The sequence below is a fragment of the Haliotis rubra genome, unplaced genomic scaffold (assembly GCF_003918875.1).
Source record: "Haliotis rubra isolate DU_JTF1 unplaced genomic scaffold, ASM391887v1 Scf25, whole genome shotgun sequence".
Lineage (NCBI taxonomy): Eukaryota > Metazoa > Mollusca > Gastropoda > Lepetellida > Haliotidae > Haliotis > Haliotis rubra.
Window position 1 is genome coordinate 436398 of NW_025766558.1, and position 24762 is coordinate 461159.

At 42.7% G+C, this 24762-nt stretch overlaps 2 protein-coding genes across 2 annotated transcripts; both read left to right on the top strand.

Annotated features, from left to right (window-relative positions):
- The first annotated feature begins 223 nt into the window (after positions 1-223).
- On the top strand, positions 224-2836 carry LOC124279294 (MAD2L1-binding protein-like). Its single transcript, XM_046715105.1, has 2 exons — positions 224-490; positions 1739-2836. The coding sequence occupies exons 1-2, from the start codon at positions 272-274 to the stop codon at positions 2468-2470; spliced, it is 951 nt and encodes a 316-aa protein (XP_046571061.1). The 5' UTR covers positions 224-271; the 3' UTR covers positions 2471-2836.
- A 3065-nt stretch (positions 2837-5901) lies between these two features.
- Positions 5902-18045, top strand: LOC124279339 (uncharacterized protein C19orf47-like). Its single transcript, XM_046715150.1, has 8 exons — positions 5902-6025; positions 7406-7614; positions 8062-8152; positions 9158-9247; positions 9436-9545; positions 10928-11156; positions 12141-12386; positions 16942-18045. Exons 1-8 carry the CDS (start codon positions 5998-6000, stop codon positions 16986-16988), a joined length of 1050 nt encoding a protein of 349 aa, XP_046571106.1. The 5' UTR covers positions 5902-5997; the 3' UTR covers positions 16989-18045.
- The last annotated feature ends 6717 nt before the right edge of the window (positions 18046-24762 follow it).

The window sequence follows — 24762 nt, forward strand, 5'->3', positions numbered from 1 at the left end:
ATAAGCCATTTAGGCTTGTTTGCCAATCCTTTTCTTTCTTCTTGAATTGAATAAAATATATATATGTTTAAACCAGATGGTAGTGCAGGAAGCAAACGTAAAAGGCTCGAAATGTTTTAAGCGGTCTTCGTTTATGCTGATTTCAGGATAATCTCCCCTTGTACAGGATCTATATTCTAAACTGTCAAAACGTATTCGTTGCGCGACGCATATCTTGGTTAAACATTATGACGTAAAAATAGACCAAATACCAGTGACATTTGAGGCCATCATGGCGGGCATTGTAAACAGGAAAAAGAGCGAAGATCAAATTAAATCTTGTGATATCATGTTTGATGCCGGCGTACATTCAAATGTCAGGGCTGTTATTGCTAATGAACTTTTAAAGTATTTTATGTACGAAAGGCAACAGATACCAATGCCATTCGATCATTTGAAAAAAGAAGCACTTGCCAAGTCGAAGACCACCACTTCCAGTATCGAGGAAACGGTAATGCTATTTGCTGAATCTATAAAATCCCACAGCTTAAAGGGAACATAGCCTTGATCAAAGGTTGTACTGGATGCTGAGCCTAGGGATGTATAGTAATCCCATTTAGCTATTAATTATTAATACCTTAGAGACTTGTGCAAGTCTCAGGGAAACATAACTCCCAAATTTCCCCAAATTTTAGTGTCCAGTCGGCGCTATTTTAATTAGGCTGAAGGGCATGGACACTACAGATGCTTTATGGCTTTGTTCATGAGGACATACAGTATGTATTTTCATTTCAAACAGAAAATACAAATTTGTAAATCATCATGTCTTGTGATATATTTATCTCAGATTTCCCATTATATTGACCACATTTGTTATCAGCTGTTCGTTTATCTGAAGTGTCTGAAGGGATACTGTGTACTTTTTACTATTGCATAATACTGGTGTTCACCAATATCTTCATGCTTTCACTCTTGTATGCATTAATCAACAACAAAAACATGTGTCAGTTTGACTGTTACTTCTTATTGTACATATCCGTTGTTATAGGACAACTTCTCATTCATCCATCCTCCAATATGTGTTGGTTCGTGCAGCACAGTGAGAACAGATCTGAACACATCAAAAACCTGTAGAAATTCAGCTCCATAATATGCAAATTTGTATTCCCCAAAAAGAAACAACCAATCCATGTTTAGATTTGACACTTTCAAACTTGACAAAGTTGGAGTTTTGTTTCCGTCTAAAGCATGTGACTGGATGTATGCCTTTAGAGTTATGTAGTATGGTAGCCCAGTGGTTAAAGTGATCGCTTGCCATGCAGAAGACCCGGGTTTGATTCCTGTCATGGGTACAATGTGTGAAGCCCATTTCTGGTTTCCCTTGCCGTGATATTGCTGGAATATTGCTGAAAATTACGTAAAGTCATACTTACTCACTAAGTGGAGTCATGTATCTGGCTGATTGTGCTCTGAAAGCTGCATCTGTGTAGTAAATATCATATCAAGACCGCTTTGTTACCACCAGGTGTTGCAGGATGACCACTCTTAGCGATGGAGATTTCCTTACATCAGTGTTTTGTTGAGACAAGTAAATGTCACTGTAATAGGAACTCATCATCACCTCTACCACAAGTTAAATGTCAACATATATTTAATGTTAATATTGTTTTTCCATTAAGATTGTAGTGATTTATTTTTTCAACATCTGTTTTAGCTATGAGTTATGTGTCTCATTGTAGGATGTTGGTTTTCGTTGCAGACTGTCTTGACTACTGTGAGGCAGAAGAGGAAATGTTTCTATGGCAGCATGGAGGAAAAGAAGAGGACAAGACTGATTTCCTGTGTGATGGAAGTGATGGACCAGGTCGAGGCTGCTTTTATCACGTGCCCTGAAGTTAAACAGGTGCTCATCACCATGGGTGGCACAGTCATCAGTCCCAGGGAGTCGTTTCTCATCAACCTCCCTCCTCTGTCCCCAGAGGCAGACTTAGTGTCCCTCAAGTCCAGTGTCAAGTCTCTGTTCCGCCAGCTCATTACCCACGACTTGTTGGGGGGAGTGAAACCCATCTCACCAACACACATCTCTGTACTGCTGTATGCACCCAGAGATAGCGGCATACAGTGGTTTGTGCCCAAGCCCATATTCAAGCGTCCTGTCCGCGGTCGACAGTTTGAGTACAACATGAAATGTAGACACCATAATGTGGGGTCACATGACCTGTCATGTGATGTGAGTGAAATTGAGATATCAGGAATTGAGCCTCTGGACTCATCAGTGCTGTCTGACGTTGACATGAATGACTGTGTTTTGAAGAGCTGTCTTAGTGCATCTTACCCAGCCACTGCCTTGTATACTGGAGATAGTCAGATGGATACATGTAGGCCTTCCGAGACTGTTGTTTCCTCTTCACTTGAGCCAGACATGATCTGGTTCCAAGCCCCTGTGATGGTGAAGGGTTATAAGGACAAGCCAGGAATGATGTTGTCTTAGGTGACCTATGCTGGTGAAAGGATGTAAGGACAAGCCAGGAATGATGTTGCCCTAAGTGACCTATGATGGTGAAGGGATGTAAGGACAAGCCAGGAATGATGTTGCCTTAAGAAACTTTTTCACTTCTTAACATGTATTTTTGAAATTTGTTTTTAAAACTGTAGATTTTACTTATTTATATACATAAAAGATCGGAATTTTTATATCATGAATTAAAAGAAAATGTGCAGATTTCATAATGATGCTTGTTGCAGTAATCAAAGTGATTTTTTGTGCATGTATTTGTGATACGCATCCTGCTGAAACAACACATTAAAGTATGTCATTTATTACAGATGCAAATGTCAATAAAAGTGCTATTGTAAACTCATAGTCTGTCAGAATACAAACAAGGCAACCTACTACTGAGTTACAAGTCCTGAATGTGTACTTCAGGACACAGCAATCTGTCCAGTGTCTTCAGAGCATAACAATCAGTGAAGGCATTGACCCAGGATGTGTGTAGTGTCTTCAGGGCATAACAATCTGTGTAGGCATTGACCCAGGATGTGTGTAGTGTCTTCAGAGCATAACAATCTGTGTAGGCATTGACCCAGGATGTGTCTAGTGTCTTCAGCGCATAACAATTAGTGTAGGCATTGACCCAGGATGTGTGTAGTGTCTTCAGAGCATAACAATTAGTGTAGGCATTGACCCAGAATGTGTAGTGTCTTCAGGGCATAACAATCAGTGTAGGCATTGACCCAGGATGTGTCTAGTGTCTTCAGCGCATAACAATTAGTGTAGGCATTGACCCAGGATGTGTGTAGTGTCTTCAGCGCATAACAATTAGTGTAGGCATTGACCCAGGATGTGTGTAGTATCTTTAGTGCATAACAATCGGTGTAGGCATTGACCCAGGATGTGTGTAGTGTCTTCAGGGCATAACAATTCTTATCAAGTTACCTTAATTAAATGATTCAACATCTGGAAAATTCCGTTCCATGCCTTAGCTACGTGAACACCTGGGATGCCAGCTGACATCACGGGAACAGCAACACACCGGCAGGGGTCCAGACTGTGAACACAGACAGAACTCTTCAGTCTGTATCTGTTCCTTTGTTTGTGAACACAGTAACTTCTATTTAAACTGTGAAATTAGAATAGAAATTCGCCACACTTAACCATCAGCCAGTACAGAGGATACCGAGGTTGAATTCAACACAATTCCGAGGTCCTAACTACTCTCAGCCAGTGGGATTGTGATATTTTATGGACGCTTCCTGTCCAATGTCGCCTCTACTTCACAGACAACCCATGCTATTTTTTTAGTTCCATGCTTATTTACAAACCCGTCAATATCGACACTTCATTCTGCCCTTCGTCTTTACTAATTTGGGGAGAACACCGTTGAAGAAAGTAAAGTGTATAGTATGTAGAATTGCTAGTTGAACACCAGACTCTCTGAGATTCAGCAGATACCCGTATATGATATTATATTAACGATATTAATACGACAGATAACTCTACCGCGCGTCACACACGCACACACACACACACACACGCGCATGCACATGCACATGCACCCGCGCGATATCAAGTAACAGAAGTACTAGCAGCCAGTTAATCAGATCCATGTGCGATTTGTTAAGTTAATGTGCAGCGCGGTTAGTAAGTGACGATTATTTCACGCCAGTTGTCAGTATTTAAGGTGTAGTACATATACATAACAGATACTAGATCTAGAGTCTTTTCAAGGCCCGATTTCTATTTGCAATGAAGTTGGTCAAGTCCCACCAGTGGTACCTGTGAAGGTCCGGGTTAGAATGAGCCTCCGGTAACCCATGCTTGTAAGAGGCGACTAACGGGATCGCGCGGTCAGGCTCGCTGGCTTGGTTGACACATGTCATCGGTTCCCAATTGTGCAGATCGATGCTCATGCTATTGATTACTGGAATGTCTGGTCAAGACTCGATTATTTACAGACGCCGCCTTATAGCTGGAATATTGCTGAGTGCGGCGTAAAACTAAACTCACTCACCAACCAGTGGTACTGGCCGGGGAACTTCGTGGGTGATGACGCCAGTCCGAAACAATAGGAGCGTACATTCACCGTGGATGAAGATTCTCCTGTCGTTTAAGATGTGGTGAGGTGAGGTGAGGTGAAATTGGGTTTAACGTCGTGCTGGAGAATATTTCGCTCATATGACGACGTGCATGCGTGTGTATGTGTATGTGCGGCTGCTTGTACTAGCCCAGACTTAAGCTGGTTTTATAGTGCTAGCCCACTGAGATACCATGCCGCAGTGAAGCATGAATACCCCACTCAGACACATTATACTGACTCCGAGCCGACCAGTCCTTGTTGTACTCATTAATGCCGAGCGCCAGGCAGGGACCAACTAGTACCATATTTTAACGTCTTTTGGTATGTTGCGGTCGGGGATCGAACCCGCGACCTTTCGCTCTCCGGGCGGACGTCGTTTAAGATGTATAATGATGACGTCTTACATATTGTTATTGCAAAACTTGGTAACGCGGAGCATCACAAATTAGTCTAACGCTTAAATTCTATAATAAAAACGTTGATTGAAACGGGCAACTTCATTTTACGTGAAAAGTAGCCCCTGTAAACGTGGGGTTGTTTTAGATTCAGAACAATAGGAAATGTACCCCTTGGACTCTTGCATTACTAAAGTGAGTGAGTGAGTGAGTTTAGTTTTACGCCGCACTCAGCAATATTCCAGCTATATGGCGGCGGTCTGTAAATAATCGAGTCTGGACCAGACAATCCAGTGATCAACAGCATGAGCATCGATCTGCGCAATTGGGAACCGATGACATTTGTCAACCAAGTCAGCGAAACTGACCACCCGATCCCGTTAGTCGCCTCTTACGACAAGATAGTCGCCTTGTTATGGCAAGCACATGGGTTGCTGAAGACCTATTCTACCCCGGATCTTCACGGGTCTGCATTACTAAAGAGGCGGAAGGTAAAATATTGTTTGTGAACATAATTTCTTTGTATAATATAGATATTTTATTTTATATTTGCGAACAAATTCATCACCAATAACCAATATACGTCTGCTTTTAAAAGCCATGTTGTGGTGGAAACAACTCGGATTCAGATTGTCTGCAACATTTGTGCTTGACAATACACAGGTGTATTTCAAATAAACGAATGTAATGTTGTTGGTCTTCGAGGACTGGCATTATATACAACGTTAAGCACCATCATCCCTTGATCCCCGTGTAGTATGTGTAACCCAGCAGGAGTACATGTTGCCGTAACGATCCAGCTGGGAGCCATGTTTGTGTCCGATCTACGTTACAGTGTGCCGGTGGTTTAGCGAAAAACACATATCACCAATTTAGGACGCCAGACATGTTTAATTTCATTTGAGTGTGAAACACACTTCTGCTTTTACAGGATGCCGATGCTGAAAAGGTCTTCCATTTTGAAGTACAGTCCTTGTTCGTTTGGGGACCTCGATGCGAACACCATCGCCACTGTAACGGGAGGTAAATACCAACATTCAAGAAAGATGGCGTCGTCCATGTCTTCGTCAACTGGTACGCTGTGTATTGATTTTGACACGTTTGTTTGAACATGTAGGATAAACGTTATATTTTGGGGATAAGTTGTTTTTTAAACATATGCCCGGCCATACACCCTTTATACATATGGTGCTGCTATCAGTAATATTAAAGTTAACTAAAAGCCTTCTTTTTGGTCGGCAAGTTTTACAACTTGAACAAGAACGACGATAATCAGTAAACAAATGTACCTAATCTTTAATCATGTATGCCTTTCCCTCTCCCATATACACTTTGATTATTCCTAGGTGCGGGTAGATTGTATCGGAATATATTTATGTGTATCATTTTAACATGATTTCCAAATATCCCATTGCCTTGGTTGTTGTCATGGTTATGATGCTATCAACAAGAAGGTTATCCAAAGTTTATCATATCAGTATCACGTTTCATACAGTACCCACCTGACGAACAACTTCAATTTTCGAATTTAACGTCCGTATCCCATTACACATTCTTGTAACGTCCGGGGGGCGGTGGGGTAGCCTAGTGGTTAAAGCGTTGGCTTGTCACGCCGAAGACCCGGGTTCGAATCCCCACATGGGTACAGTGTGTGAAGCCCATTTCTGGTGTCCCCTGCCGTGATGTTGCTGGAATATTGCTAAAAGCGGCGTAAAACCAAACTCAGTCAGTCAGTCAGTGTAACGTCCGTATCCCATTACACATTCATGTAACGTCCGTATCCCATTACACATTCATGTAACGTCCGTATCCCATTACACATTCGGCATTCTTGTAACGTCCGTATCCCATTACACATTCTTGTAACGTCCGTATCCCATTCCACATTCTTGATAGAATATAATCCAGCAACCGATAACCTTCCTTATGTGAGACTATTCATTTGTTGTCAGGAGCTTAGGAAATAATGTTTCAGGGTGCCGTTGTACAAAACAACCTTAGTGCTAAGGCTACCATAAGTCTACGTTAATGAATGGGAGTTACGGTAACCTTAGCGCTAAGATCGCTTTGTACAACAGCACCCTGGATAGTAGTTAATAAAACCAATACTTCCACTGGTGGTCCTAAAATTACAAAAGAGTGTAAGTGGTGAAAGACCTTTATTTAATATGATACACTGATGTATTTCACAATAACAAATTTCAAATTTCAACATGCTTTCCTTCTGATTTGAGGAGGAGCCTGGCTGTAAATATTCCCCCAGTGTGATGTCATCACAAGATTATTTGATCAGAGAACATACTAATTCCATGGGCTGTTTAAGATGTAACTTGTTTCATGGTTGTGTCGTTGGAAGTCTGCTGCAAGTGCAATGCTGATGAAAGTATCTATTGTTTAGCCATACATAAATATTATAATACACATTTCTAATAGTTTGTATTTTCTCTCTTACAGAAAATAGCACCTCCTACTGGATCAAGTTTTTCACTGATGCTGGTGTCCCTCCAGGAGACTCTGCGAACTATGCAGTTGCATTCAATGATAATCGCATTCAGAGGGACATGCTCCTTGACCTTTCCAAGGAATATCTGCTGGACATGGGCATCAGTCGCCTTGGAGATGTCATTGCTATCCTAAAACATGCCAAGGCTGTCCACACACAGGTAGAACCATCGCTCCCAAGGAAAGCATGAAACACAAATTTAACTATTTCAGTACAATAGGGAGAAGGAAATGTTATGATAGAATGGTATTATCATAGAGTGTTACACCTGAAAACATTTTCAAATCCTTTAATTTATTAAATTCTTTGATCAAAGCCTGTTCATGATAATCCTTGCTATTTTAACAACATTAAGTTACCCTTTACTTATTTACTGTCAACTGTGAAAATGTCTTTTACAGAGGGGGCGCTAGCTAAGAGGTTAAAGTGTTTGCTCGTCATACCAAAGACCCTCTTTCGATTCTCCTCATGGGTACAATGTATGGAGCCCAATTTTGGTGTTCCCCGCCTTGATATTGCAAAAGCAGTGTAAAAACCATCTCACTCTCTCAGGGAAGAACAAATCGCAATTATTGTTTTCTTGAACATTGTCAGTTGTTGTTTGTAGGATGCCCGTGATAAGGTCCTGAAGAATGCAAGTCCAGCTGCTAATAATAGTACTTCCAACAACAGTCCATCTCAGGCCCGCAGATCTACAGGTAACCATGGTAACAGTTGGCAAGATGGCTGCAAAACAGCAGAAGTAAAGACTGAATGATATATATTTACACATAGATTTGGAAAACCCCTGTATGTTGTATTTAATATTGTTGAAGTACCTGATCCCTAGTGTCAGTCACTCAGTGTGTTTGTGTTCCTGGTGTTTAAGGGTACCTGACCCCTAGTGTCTGTGTGTTTATGTTCCTGGTGTTTAAGGGTACCTGACCCCTAGTGTCTGTGTGTTTGTGTTCCTGGTGTTTAAGGGTACCTGACCCCTAGTGTCTGTGTGTTTGTGTTCTTGGTGTTTAAGGGTACCTGATCCCTAGTGTCTGTGTGTTTGTGTTCCTGGTGTTTAAGGGTACCTGACCCCAAGTGTCTGTGTGTTTGTGTTCCTGGTGTTTAAGGGTACCTGACCCCTAGTGTCTGTGTGTTTGTGTTCCTGGTGTTTAAGGGTACCTGACCCCTAGTGTCTGTGTGTTTGTGTTCCTGGTGTTTAAGGGTACCTGACCCCTAGTGTCTGTGTGTTTGTGTTCCTGGTGTTTAAGGGTACCTGACCCCAAGTGTCTGTGTGTTTGTGTTCCTGGTGTTTAAGGGTACCTGACCCCAAGTGTCTGTGTGTTTGTGTTCCTGGTGTTTAAGGGTACCTGACCCCAAGTGTCTGTGTGTTTGTGTTCCTGGTGTTTAAGGGTACCTGACCCCTAGTGTCTGTGTGTTTGTGTTCCTGGTGTTTAAGGGTACCTGACCCCTAGTGTCTGTGTGTTTGTGTTCCTGGTGTTTAAGGGTACCTGATCCCTAGTGTCTGTGTGTTTGTGTTCCTGGTGTTTAAGGGTACCTGACCCCAAGTGTCTGTGTGTTTGTGTTCCTGGTGTTTAAGGGTACCTGACCCCTAGTGTCTGTGTGTTTGTGTTCCTGGTGTTTAAGGGTACCTGACCCCTAGTGTCTGTGTGTTTGTGTTCCTGGTGTTTAAGGGTACCTGACCCCTAGTGTCTGTGTGTTTGTTTCAGCTGCCAGCAGAATGGTGGGCCACTACTTGGGCAAAGACCCTGAGGCTGCACCCATGAAGCAGATACCAACTCCCAAACCAGAAGTGTCAGGTCAGCCAAAGGTTCTCCACAATCGAAACCCAATATATGTACTGAGATAATAGTTGTATGTGTGTATATCATATTGAAAATGGTACATTACAATTATTGATGTCATCAGTTTCTGAAAAACGTTAATAAATTTGATGTGGCTGTGATGAAAGTGACTTTGTCCTGTATGTAATTCCATCTATGTACAGATTCCTCGTCAAAGAGGTCCTCAGTGTTCGAGCGACTTGGAGTTGACTCCCCGCAGCAAGTCACAGTGACAGGACTGGGCAATGTTGTTCTCAGGAGTACCTCACCATCTGTGAGTTTAACACCTCGGCACCCTCCTACCTTACTGATCACAACCCTAACCTCCTCCCAGATAACCCTAACTATCCTCCCACAGGTGTTCACTACCCTAACTATCCTGACCCTCCTACCCTGGTGATCACTACCTTAACTCTCCTCCCCCAGAGTGATCACTGTCCTGACCCTCCTACCCTGGTGATCACTACCCTAACCCTCCTCCCCCAGGTGATTCACCATCCTGACCCTCCTACCCTGGTGATCACTACCCTAACCCTCCTCCCCCAGGTGATTCACCATCCTGACCCTCCTACCCTGGTGATCACTACCCTAACCCTCCTCCCCCAGGTGATTCACCATCCTGACCCTCCTACCCTGGTGATCACTACCCTAACTCTCATCCCCTAGGGTGAGATCACTATCCTGACCCTAACCCCCCAGGTGATCACCATCCTGACCCTCCTACCCTGGTGATCACTACCCTAACTCTCATCCCCTAGGGTGAGATCACTATCCTGACCCTAACCCCCCAGGTGATTCACCATCCTGACCCTCCTACCCTGGTGATCACTACCTTAACTCTCCTCCCCCAGAGTGATCACTGTCCTGACCCTCCTACCCTGGTGATCACTACCCTAACCCTCCTCCCCCAGGTGATTCACCATCCTGACCCTCCTACCCTGGTGATCACTACCCTAACCCTCCTCCCCCAGGTGATTCACCATCCTGACCCTCCTACCCTGGTGATCACTACCCTAACCCTCCTCCCCCAGGTGATTCACCATCCTGACCCTCCTACCCTGGTGATCACTACCCTAACCCTCATCCCCTAGGGTGAGATCACTATCCTGACCCTAACCCCCCAGGTGATCGCCATCCTGACCCTCCTACCCTGCTGATCACTACCCTAACCCTCCTCCCCCTGGTGATCACTACCCAAACTCTCCTCTTACAGGTGATCATTGTTTGTTGTGTTGATAACATCTTGATGTTAATACAAACATTTGATACTGATACAGACTTAAGAGAAATGTTTGATTTTATATACATTTCCATGGTTACGGAGGAAAATGAGATGGCAGAAAAGTCATTTGTACCGTAAACAAATGTCACACTCACCATATTTAGTGTTAAATTTAACAGCATGTCTTCATTGGTAATGTTTACATCTACACATTCAGAAGTAGTAATTTTATCCTGGACCATTATGTTGATATGTTGTGATACTGTTTAGTTGATATACACATGTATTAGTATTACAATTTCCAGTCAATGATAGTTCTATTGTCAGTGACTGTAGACAAGGCTCTCCATTAGCTGTGAGTTTTCACTAATACTACAGGCTGAAATGTTGACGTTCCACACTCTTATGAAGAATATTGTTCTGGTGACCTCCAGGGTTCTGTTTTTAATCGTCTGGGAGACAAATCAACTGTCAAGAGACCAGCATCTTCAACCTCAGTATTGGGAGAAGACGAGGATGACAGTGATGAAGTTGCTGCCTCAGCCCTGGAATACGCTGGAGTGCTCAAGTCCCCCCCTAAGAAGGTCAAGGTCACTTCACAGTCTAAGAAGGCAGCATCCCTGACAGCTGCAGCCCGTAAACTGGCTGTCCGGAAGAAGATCAGTGAGTATGTCAGGGATGGGTTACGAAGGTTGTTTCAGTAACAGTGACTGGTGTGTCGCAATGTCATGTGGCAGGATGGTCAAGTGTCAAAAAGATCAGTTTTGATATGTATATTTTCTAAAGAATGTATGACTTTTTTCTTGTATTGAACTTCGACTTGTTTTCAATTCAACATTTTTGCAACCTATAACTTGAAAACTACTTCATGGATTCTTTTCCAGTAGTAGAGGTTCAGTTTGATTTCGATAAGTGGAGTTTTACCTTACCTCACCCTACACAGCTTCCATACCTAAACCGAAGAGACAGTACTGAGTAGACCGACAGTTGAAATCTGTGCCTCGATAACCCAGAGTTATCTTTCTTGGCTCCTTCAGATTCATCTCGTAGTGTGTTATGGAAGTCACCTTTGATTTTTGAGACTTTGAACCAAGACATGTTGAAGTTGTAAACTCTCATCAGTGGCAGCCTTCATATGGTTTAGTGTGTATCACACACAGGCTGTTTCATGTAGGAATGTTAAGGTGTCAATATATCTCCCAGGTCAAAAGTTTTCTCCAGATGATGTTGGACTCTAGGTCAGGGTTATCAGTGATCCCTCCTCACTTTGGGCATTGTTTAACATATATTTTATGAGTGATTAAAAATTTATACTACAGTGGAATCTGTCAAATCCGAACTCTTTGTAATCCGTATTTCTTTATAATCAGGACTACTCTGAGTACCGGCAAAATTGTTCTTAATTTATCATAAAAGCTTGCCTTCTAATCCGGACTCTCTCAAATTACGGATTACGGACTAAAATAACAGTCCTGGCAATCAACTTGCTATGAGAACAATGCTTTGTATATGTATTAAGGAAGTTTGTATATGTATATGATGTTGAATTATAGATAATGTTATGCTGGAATGTTGTAATAATTCTGCTTATGTTAGTGACATTGCTTATTGTAGCTAAACATTCTCATGTTCCATCTTGGTCCTCAGCAATCCAGACATCTGAGGTGACGACAACATCACCAGCATCAGCAGCAACAGCAGGCATTCTGTCGCGAGATTATGTGGCGGAAAATCTGTCTATTAAACAGCGACTTGGGAAGAAGGTACAAACAGAAACAGCAAGCAGTACAACAGCATCATCATCGACCAGCTCAGCCGTAACCCCATCAGTGACAGTACGACTTGGCCCTCAGAAAGCCAAAGTGACCAGCAGCAGTGGAATAACGTCCCAAGGTACGTGAGGACCGGCAGGTTGCAGTGTTGGTGTAGTATACATCACTGAGGTATTCATACTCATTATCTCACCCACACATCAGTATCATAAGGTCTGTTTGACAGCTGTAGGTTGATCTGGCTGATCCTAACAAACTGAACCAGTTGGTGACATGCTGGCTGCCACACTCACCCCAGCAGCACAATCATTGTTCTCAATATCAATCACTGAATTGTCTGGTCCTAAGAGGGCTGATATGGTAGTGGAGGGTTGATATGGTAGTGGAGGGTTGATATGGTAGTGGAGGGTTGATATGGTAGTGTTGATATGGTAGTGGAGGGTTGATATGGTGGTGGAGGGTTGATATGGTGGTGGAGGGTTGATATGGTAGTGGAGGGCTGATATGGTAGTGGAGGGTTGATATGGTAGTCGAGGGCTGATATGGTAGATGATGGTTGAAATGGTGGTCGAGGGTTGATATGGTGGTCGAGGGTTGATATGGTGGTCGAGGGTTGATATGGTAGTCTAGGGCTGATATGGTAGTCGATGGTTGATATGGTAGTCGATGGTTGATATGGTAGTAGAGGGTTGATATGGTGGTCGAGGGTTGATATGGTGGTCATGGGCTGATATTGTAGTGGAGGGCTGATATGGTAGTGGAGGGTTGATATGGTGGTCGAGGGCTGATATGGTAGTCGATGGCTGATATGGTAGTGGAGGGTTGATATGGTAGTCCAGGGTTGATATGGTAGTGGAGGGCTGATATGGTAGTTGAGGGCTGATATGGTAGTTGAGGGTTGATATGGTAGTGGAGGGCTGATATGGTAGTCTAGGGTTGATATGGTAGTTGAGGGCTGATATGGTAGTTAAGGGTTGATATGGTAGTCGAGGGTTGCTATGGTAGTCGAGGGCTGATATGGTAGTCGAGGGTTGATATGGTAGTCAAGGGCTGATATGGTAGTCAAGGGTTGATATGGTAGTCGAGGGTTGATATGGTTGTCGAGGGTTGATATGGTAGTTGAAGGTTCATATGACTGGTAGTCGAGGGTTGATATGGTGGTTGAGGGCTGATATGGTAGTCGAGGGCTGATATGGTAGTCGAGGGTTGCTATGGTAGTCGAGGGCTGATATGGTAGTCGAGGGTTGATATTGTAGTCAAGGGCTGATATGGTAGTCGAGGGAGTTGATGGCAGATCGAGGGTTGATATGGTTGTCGAGGGCTGATATGGTAGTTGAAGGGTCCATATAACTGGTAGTACGAGGGCTGATATGGTGGTCGAGGGCCGATATGGTGAGTCGAGGCTGATATGGTGGTAGAGAGGCCGATATGTAGTGGTCGATAGGGCTGATATGGTAGTCGAGGGCTGATATGGTAGTCGAGGGCTGATATGGTGGTGAGGGCCGATATGGTGGTCGAGGGGTTGATATTGGTGGTCGAGGGTTGATATAGGCAGTCGATATGGTAGTAAGTCGAGGGTTGATATGGTAGTCAAGGGCTGATATGGTAGTCGAGGGTTGATATAGTAGTCGGGGGAGTTGATATGGTTGTCGAGGGTTGATATGGTAGTTGAGGGTTGATATGGTAGTCGAGGGCTGATATGGTAGTCGAGGGTTGATATGGTAGTCGAGGGCTGATATGGTGGTAGAGGGCTGATATGGTAGTCGAGGGTTGATATGTTGGTCGAGGGCTGATATGGTAGTCGAGGGCTGATATGGTGGTAGAGGGCTGATATGGTGGTCGAGGGTTGATATGGTGGTAGAGGTCTGATATGGTGGTCGAGGGTTGATATTGTAGTCGAGGGATGATATGGTAGTCCAGAGTTGATATGGTAGTCCAGGGTTGATATGGTAGTCCAGGGTTGATATGGTAGTTGGGGGCTGATATGGTAGTAGAGGGTTGATATGGTAGTTGAGGGCTGATATGGTGGTCAAGGGCTGATATTGTAGTGGAGGGTTGATATGGTAGTGGAGGGTTGATATGGTAGTCGAGGGTTGATATGGTAGTCGAGGGCTGATATGGTAGTCGAGGGCTGATATGGTAGATGATGGTTGATATGATGGTCGAGGGTTGATATGGTGGTCGAGGGTTGATATGGTGGTTGATGGTTGATATGGTGGTCCAGGGTTGATATGGTGGTCAAGGGTTGATATGGTAGTCTAGGGCTGATATGGTAGTGGAGGGTTGATATGGTAGTCGAGGGTTGATATGGTAGTCGAGGGTTGATATGGTAGTGGAGGGCTGATATGGTAGTGGAGGGTTGATATGGTAGTCGAGGGTTGATATGGTAGTAGAGGGTTGATATGGTAGTCGAGGGCTGATATGGTAGTGGAGGGCTGATATGGTAGTGGAGGGCTGATATGGTAGTTGATGGTTGATATGGTGGTCGAGGGTTGATATGGTGGTCGAGGGTTGATATGGTGGTTGATGGTTGATATGGTGGTCCAGGGTTGATATGGTGGTCGAGGGTTGATATGGTAGTCTAGGGCTGATATGGTAGTGCAGGGTTGATATGGTAGTGGAGGGTTGATATGGTAGTGGAGGGTTGATATGGTAGTCGAGGGTTGATATGGTAGTTGAGGGCTGATATGGTAGTCCAGGGTTGATATGTAGTCTGATATATATGGGGCTGATAGTCTACGGTGGTAGAGGGCTGATATGGTAGTCGAGGGCTGATATATATATATGGTAGTCGAGGGTTGATATGGTAGTCGAGGGTTGATATGGTAGTCATATGGGGTTGATATGGTAGTCGAGGGCTGATATGGTAGTCGAGGGTTGATATGGTAGTGGAGGGTTGATATGGTAGTCGAGGGTTGATATGGTAGTTGAGGGTTGATATGGTAGTTGAGGGCTGATATGGTAGTTGAGGGCTGATATGGTAGTCGAGGGCTGATATGGTAGTCGAGGGTTGATATGGTAGTCGAGGGCTGATATGGTAGTCGAGGGTTGATATGGTAGTTGAGGGTTGATATGGTAGTCGAGGGTTGATATGGTAGTTGAGGGCTGATATGGTAGTTGAGGGTTGATATGGTAGTCGAGGGTTGATATGGTAGTCGAGGGCTGATATGGTAGTCGAGGGCTGATATGGTAGTCGAGGGTTGATATGGTAGTCGAGGGTTGATATGGTAGTCGAGGGTTGATATGGTAGTTGAGGGCTGATATGGTAGTCGAGGGTTGATATGGTAGTCGAGGGTTGATATGGTAGTCGAGGGTTGATATGGTAGTTGAGGGTTGATATGGTAGTCGAGGGTTGATATGACTGGCGAAAGGAAACTGTCATATCATAACCTTTTTATCATGTACCACATCAAGTGATGTAACTCTAAAACAAACTAGCCTCCATCTATTGAACTTTCGAGCGTTTGCGTGTATTCATTCCATACCAGTTTAGTAGCAGGGCAATAAGGCTGATATGGATTTTCGGCCCTAGGGATGATATGGCTGATATGCGTTTTCAGCCCAGCTGGTCAATATGGACATATGCCGACAGCCAGTATTGCAAAATGGTCCATACGGTATGCACGAATGTTAACTTTCGCGATTTGGTAAGCTGTGTTCTGATTGGTCAGTCCAAAAGGTTAGCTGATGTGACCTTCTACAAGGTTTTGTTAGACTCAGTATAGCAGTGTAACGAATAATACTGAGCCTAAGTTTACTTAGACTGCAAACCGGAATGCATGGTATGGATGCCCACTGGTGGGTTTAGATAACATTGAGGTGAGGTAAAATTGGGTTTAACGTCGTGCTGGAGAATATTTCACTCATATGACGACATGCATGCGTGTGTATGTGTGTGTGCAGCTGCTTGTACTAGCCCAGACTTCAGCTGGTTTTATAGTGCTAGCCCACTGAGATACCATGCCGCAGTGAAGCATGAATACCCCACTCTGACACATTATACTGACTCCGAGCCGACCAGTCCTTGTACCATTAATGCCGAGCGCCAGGCAAGGACCAACAAGTACCATATTTTAACGTCTTTTGATATGACGCAGCCGGAGATCGAACCCGCAACCTTCCGCTCTCCTGGTGGACGCTCTAACCACTACACCACGGAGGTCTCGATAACATTGGGCTTGTAAGAACATTATCTAAGCCAAGCATAGTCAACAAGCATGCCTAGAGCAATACAAGGCAAACTAACCCTTTCTGGGCCATTGGACAGCTTTATTTTTATATATGCAAGTATTCCATATGTAGTTTATCTTAGAAACCGATAAATACTCTCAATGCAGACTATGTTGTAACCAGTGAGGAGGCAGATAAACCATGGACCAGTCAGATTGTTTTCATACACCATGTTACATGTGACATATGTTATATTTGGGATTACACTGTCTTTGTAAAGTACAGATTCTAGTACTTTTGTTGCGGTCTAGGCGGCTGACTTTGTGTGCTGGCGATTAGGTGCCTGACTCTGAGGGTGTGGGTTCGAATCCCGGATGGGACTCAACCCAACAAAAGTACTAGAATCTGTACTTTATAAAGAAAGTGTAATCCCAAATATAACATATGTTACATTTGACCACTTTCTAAATGACATTGTGTACTTCATACCATGTTACATGCTACAGGTATCAAGTCTCGCCTGGCCCCAAGACAGGAGAGGACACACCTGTGAAGCCACCCGAGATCTCCTCCACCCCCACTGTTGTGAGGTCTGGGATCTTCGGGCGACTGGGAAGAAAGCACACCACACCTTGACTACAGTCTACAGTGACTGATGTAACCTTCTCATGGACTGTCAATGTGATCTATTATAGACTGCCACCCCCAGTGATGGCCTCCTGTACCTGGGAGGTAGTGATGGCCTTCTGTACGGGGAGGTAGTGATGGCCTTCTGTACCTGGGAGGTAGTGATGGCCTTCTGTACGGGGGAGGTAGCAACGCCCCTGTGTCACCTGTCTGTGCTGCAGGAGTAGTGACCGCTATGGTAATACACTTGCATAATGAGGGCAGCTGGCGTCTCGAGTGTCAATGTCTGCTTGCTGTCCTGATAGCCACCACTCTCCGTCCATGTTGATGCTGCTTGTCGGGAGCCGACTGTTGTAAGTGCACTGGTCAAACTCCCCGACCAGTGATAGAAAATCATCTAATATGTGTGACAGGGAAGAATGAATGAATTCACCTGTGTGAGGTGAGGGTGAGAAGGAAATAGGTTAAGGTAGTGTAGGTAGGATGGATAATTTCACCTGTGTTTCAGGCTTTGTTCAGAGGAATGATATCACCTGTGTGGGAAGGGCTCTTAGGAAGAATGATATCACCTTTGTGAGGTGTGGGGCTACTGGTTGTAAGGTAGATTGAGTCCTCGTGTTGCGTGTGAGTGAGTTATCTGCAGTGTAGTGTCTGTTGAGGTACAAAACAGACCCGTGTGCAGTGGGCTGACCTCCTGTGTGGAGGCACTGGGTTGAAGTGGAATCTTACCTAGGCGTAGTTCCCAGCATGCAGTTGTCATGGTTAATAGAAGCCAAATAAAGCAATGAAATGATTTTGAAACGTAATGGTGATGGATGCACGTCGCCAGCAACCAGGAAATGATGCAGGGCATTGTCAGCAATAATTCACAGGGAGTAGTGAAGATGGTAATTTTACTTTCATTTTGTATTTATTGAACTTTTATTTGTGAGATAACATAGCACTAATGATATTTTCTCATTAAAGACAACGTGGAAAAGCCATAATGTGTTGTGTCGTTTGTATGATCCAGTTAGTGTCGTAGTATTTGTACATTGAGAACAGCAGTTCTAAACCCAACTTGCTCATGCTTTTTGTAGGTAATAATATACAAACTTACACATCACTTGTATATATATTCGGATATACCAGTTGTAGCGCTCCAGTATATGTCCATATACCCAGTTGTAGCACACTTCTATATGTGGATATACACAGTTATAACACACCAGTATATGTGGATATACCCAGTTACAACACACCAGTATATGTGGATATATCCAGTTGTAGCACACCAGTATCTGTGGATATACCCAGTTATAACACACCAGTATATGTGGATATACCCAGCTATAACACCAGTGTCTGTGGATATACCCAGTTATAACACACCAGTATATGTGGCTATACAGTTATAACACACCAGTATATGTGGATATACCCAGTTATAACACCAGTATCTGTGGATATACCCAGTTATAACACCAGTATCTGGATATACCCAGTTATAACACCAGTATATGTGGATATACACAGTTGTAGCACACCAGTATATGTGGATATACCCAGTTGTAGCACACCAGTATATGTGGATATACACAGTTGTAGCACAGCATTATATGTGGATATACACAGTTGTAAAGTAAGGCCAGAAATCCTTGGGAAATGCTTTTTGGCTTCAATATCAATATGACGAATTTGACACAAGATAAAATCACATATATGATACATGTACGAGACTCTACCTAGTTGGATATTAAAGCTCAGATGAAAAAAATGCACTTGAGGGGTGACTTCACAGGAGGAAATTTTGACGTTTTAACAACATTCGTAAATATTCTAAGTACAAACTGTAGTTTAGAAATACAGACTATAATTATTCATATAGCCTCAACTAATTAAATTACATAAATGATTGTAAACAGTTTTGTTTTGTGGAACATCTATATGTGAAAAAGATGGAACTCTTGTAGTAGTTATAATCAAAATAATTACGTAAAAAATTCTTAATTCAAATCACATAGATAATCTTGTTCACCCCTAGAAGATTCACTTCGTGTATGAGCATTGAACTGGCAACATGTGACTTGATATCTCTGCAGAACAATTAATTTCAAATTTATACCAGTATTTCATACTGGAGAAACAAAGGGGGAAACCTCTCGTCAGCTATGACAGGGTTTACTATAGAATGTGTAAAGCCCTTAATTTGACATATAGTCAGGTTTACAACGTTGTAAACAAATCAGTTACCTCAGGGGTCGTGTCAAAATCAAAACCAGGTAGGAAACACAAACTGGATAGCTTTGATGAGGGTGTCAGACGCCGTGCAGTTTATAAACTATATGAACGCAGAATCCCACCGACGTGTGCTAAAATAAAAGATGAGATCAAAGATACAATAAATGTCTCGAAAACAAGACTTGTAGCTCTGGTAGAAATGGGGTTCAGGTACACCAAAAGGGGAGATGACAGAGCTGTGTTTAGAGAAAAGTACTCAATCCTGTCCATGCGATCAGCTTATCTCAGAACAGTTGAAGAATACCGCAATTTGGGGTTTCAAATTATATACCTTGATGAAACCTGGTGTAATAAAAATCAGTCAACCGATCGGATGTGGCTTCCTTCAGATTGTTCTAAGGCACCAGTGTAACCATCGTAGGTTACGGAATGATTGGGGGTTGTGACTTTGTTGTTGAGGCCAATACATAGAGAATCTCACCCAAGTGTCTTCTGATATCAATTATATCAACACGAGTTGATAAAGTTACAAATATCCGAGGCTTGCCGAGGATATTTTTACTTTATCAACGAGTGTTGATATATTTGATATCAGAAGACACGAGGGTGAGATTCTATTTATCATCCAAAATCACTCTTCATAAATTTTCAATGAAAAATGTACATCTCTGAACATGGTACTGCCATTAGACTTGCAGTGCAGTGATGTCATATCATTGTGATGTCATCAAGTACATGACATCATAGCATTGTCAGGGCATTGTACAAAATCTACTGTCAAAACGATATCTCCTAGGAGATATCGTTTGATCTCACACAAGCGATATCTCCGGTGGAACACAGTTTTGGATGATAAATCTGATGGTGATTACTATAGCGAAATGAATGGGCAGGTATTTTTGGATTGGTTCGAACATCAGCTTTTACCGCAGCTGGACGAACCAAGCGTTATCATTTTGGATAACGCCAGTTACCATAACCTGCATGTCCCTGGTACCATCACACCCAACATGAGCAATCTCAAGGCTCAGTTGCAAGACTTTCTCACTTCCTGTAACGTGCCTTACAGGCAATCAGAAACAAAGCCCCAGCTCATGGAAAAAATCCGGCAGCACAAAAAGCCAATCCAGTACATCACTGACGAACTAGCTGCAAAACAAGGCCACATAGTTCTGCGTACACCATGCAGTACGGCACTGTGAGCTCAATCCCATCGAGCTGATCTGGGGTAACTCAGAGACCTCTAGGTAACTGTAAGAATTTTATTGCTCGCGATAATACAACATTCGCGCTTTCAGACGTTAAAGAGCTTGTGTATGCTTCTTCTGCGAGAATTTCCCCCAGAGGTGTGGCGAAAGGCTGAAGACCGTGTTCTCAAAATCGCGGACGAATACCGTCTGCGAGACGGCGTTAACGTCAGCCGAGTTGCACCTGTTGTAATTCCGCTAGAGTCCTCATTATGATTAGGGAATGGTACATCGTGATTACTCATATGTCATATTAGGTCGAGGTGGTATGAATGATTATATATGAGTTTTGAATCTGAAATATCAACCATTATCAAATAATTGCCAAAAAAGCATTTTCCAAGCATTTCTGGCCATTTAGCACACCAATATATGTGGATATACCCAGTTGTAGCACACCAGTATATGTGCATATGCCCAGTTGTAGCATACTACTGTATGTGCATATACCAGTTGTAGCACACCAGTATATGTGGATATACCCTGTTATAGCACAGCATTATACGTGGATATACCGTTGTAGCACACTACTGTATGTGCATATACCCTGTTGTAGCACACCAGTATACGTGGATATACCCTGTTGTAGCACACTACCGTATGTGCATATACCCAGTTATAGCATAGCATTATACGTGGATATACCCAGTTGTAACACACTACTGTATGTGCATATACCCTGTTATAGCACAGCATTATACGTGGATATACCCTGTTGTAGCACACTACTGTATGTGCATATACCCTGTTATAGCACAGCATTATACGTGGATATACCCTGTTGTAGCACACTACCGTATGTGCATATACCCTGTTATAGCACAGCATTATACGTGGATATACCCTGTTGTAGCACACTACTGTATGTGCATATACCCTGTTATAGCACAGCATTATACGTGGATATACCCTGTTGTAGCACACTACTGTATGTGCATATACCCTGTTATAGCACAGCATTATACGTGGATATACCCTGTTGTAGCACACTACCGTATGTGCATATACCCTGTTATATAGCACAGCATTATACGTGGATATACCCTGTTGTAGCACACTACTGTATGTGCATATACCCCTGTTATAGCACAGCATTATACGTGGATATACCCTGTTGTAGCACACTACGTATGTGCATATACTGTATACGTGCATATACCCTGTTATAGCACAGCATTATACGTGGATATACCCTGTTGTAGCACACTACTGTATGTGCATATACCCCTGTAATAGCACAGCAGCATTATACGTGGATATACCTGGTTGTAGCACACTACTGTATGTGCATATACCCTGTTATAGCACAGCATTATACGTGGATATACCCTGTTGTAGCACACTACTGTATGTGCATATACCCAGTTATAGCACAGCATTATACGTGGATATACCCTGTTGTAGCACACTACTGTATGTGCATATACCCTGTTATAGCACAGCATTATACGTGGATATACCCTGTTGTAGCACACTACTGTATGTGCATATACCCTGTTATAGCACAGCATTATACGTGGATATACCCTGTTGTAGCACACTACTGTATGTGCATATACCCTGTTATAGCACAGCATTATACGTGGATATACCCTGTTGTAGCACACTACTGTATGTGCATATACCCTGTCATAGCACAGCATTATACGTGGATATACCCTGTTATAGCACACTACTGTATGTGCATATACCCTGTTATAGCAGAGCATTATACGTGGATATACCCAGTTGTAGCACACTACTGTATGTGCATATACCCTGTTATAGCACAGCATTATACGTGGATATACCCTGTTGTAGCACACTACTGTATGTGCATATACCCTGTTAAAGCACAGCATTATACGTGGATATACCCTGTTGTAGCACACTACTGTATGTGCATATACCCTGTTATAGCACAGCATTATACGTGGATATACCCTGTTGTAGCACACTACTGTAAGTGCATATACCCTGTAATAGCACAGCATTATACGTGGATATACCCAGTTGTAGCACACTACTGTATGTGCATATACCCTGTTATAGCACAGCATTATACGTGGATATTCCCTGTTGTAGCACACTACTGTATGTGCATATACCCTGTTATAGCACAGCATTATACGTGGATATACCCTGTTGTAGCACACTACTGTATGTGCATATACCCTGTTATAGCACAGCATTATACGTGGATATACCCAGTTGTAGCACACTACTGTATGTGCATATACCCAGTTATAGCACAGCATTATACGTGGATATACCTAGTTGTAGCACTCCACTTTATATCCAGCTGATACACAGTCCTATAGATATATCTCGTTGACAGCCCCTGCTCACATTTAGATATCCAGTTGATAGTTCCTCCTTATATATAGAGATATCCAGTTGATAGTGCCTCCTTGTATATAGAGATACCAGTTGATAGTGCCTCCTTGTATATAGAGATATCAGTTGATAGTGCCTCCTTGTATATAGAGATATCCAGTTGATAGTGCCTCCTTATATATAGAGATATCCAGTTGATAGTGCCTCCTTGTATATAGAGATATCCAGTTGATAGTGCCTCCTTATATATAGAGATATCCAGTTGATAGTTCCTCCTTGTATATAGAGATATCCAGTTGATAGTGCCTCCTTATATATAGAGATATCCAGTTGATAGTGCCTCCTTGTATATAGAGATATCAAGTTGATAGTGCCTCCTTGTATATAGAGATATCAGTTGATAGTGCCTCCTTGTATATAGAGATATCCAGTTGATAGTGCTTCCTTATATATAGAGATATCCAGTTGATAGTGCCTCCTTATATATAGAGATATTCAGTTGATAGTTCCTCCTTATATATAGAGATATCCAGTTGATAGTGCCTCCTTGTATATAGAGATATCCAGTTGATAGTGCCTCCTTATATATAGAGATATCCAGTTGATAGTTCCTCCCTGTATATAGAGATATTCAGTTGATAGTGCCTCCCTGTATATAGAGATATTCAGTTGACAGTGCCTCCTTGTATATAGAGATATTCAGTCGATAGTGCCTCCCTGTATATAGAGATATTCAGTTGATAGTGCCTCATGTATATAGAGATATTCAGTTGATAGTGCCTCCCTGTATATAGAGATATTCAGTTGACAGTGCCTCCTTGTATATGGAGATATTCAGTCGATAGTGCCTCCCTGTATATAGAGATATTCAGTCGATAGTGCCTCCCTGTATATAGAGATATTCAGTCGATAGTGCCTCCCTGTATATAGAGATATTCAGTTGACAGTGCCTCCTTGTATATGGAGATATTCAGTCGATAGTGCCTCCCTGTATATGGATATATCCAGTTGATAGTGCCTCCCTGTATATAGAGATATTTAGTTGATAGTGCCTCATGTATATAGAGATATCCAGTTGATAGTGCCTCCCTGTATATAGAGATATTTAGTTGATAGTGCCTCATGTATATAGAGATATTCAGTTGATAGTGCCTCCCTGTATAAAGAGGTATTCAGTTGATAGTGCCTCCCTGTATATAGAGATATTTAGTTGATAGTGCCTCATGTATATAGAGATATCCAGTTGATAGTGCCTCCCTGTATATAGAGATATTCAGTTGACAGTGCCTCCTTGTATATGGAGATATCCAGTGATAGTGCCTCCCTGTATATAGAGATATTCAGTTGACAGTGCCTCCTTGTATATGGAGATATTCAGTTGATAGTGCCTCATGTATATAGAGATATCCAGTTGACAGTGCCTCCTTGTATATGGAGATATTCAGTCGATAGTGCCTCCCTGTATATAGAGATATTCAGTTGATAGTGCCTCCCTGTATATAGAGATATTTAGTTGATAGTGCCTCATGTATATAGAGATATCCAGTTGATAGTGCCTCCCTGTATATAGAGATATTCAGTTGATAGTGCCTCCTTGTATATGGAGATATTCAGTCGATAGTGCCTCCCTGTATATAGAGATATTCAGTTGATAGTGCCTCCCTGTATATAGAGATATTCAGTTGACAGTGCCTCCTTGTATATAGAGATATTCAGTCGATAGTGCCTCCCTGTATATAGAGATATTCAGTTGATAGTGCCTCATGTATATAGAGATATTCAGTTGATAGTGCCTCCCTGTATATAGAGATATTCAGTTGACAGTGCCTCCTTGTATATGGAGATATTCAGTCGATAGTGCCTCCCTGTATATAGGATATTCAGTCGATAGTGCCTCCCTGTATATAGAGATATTCA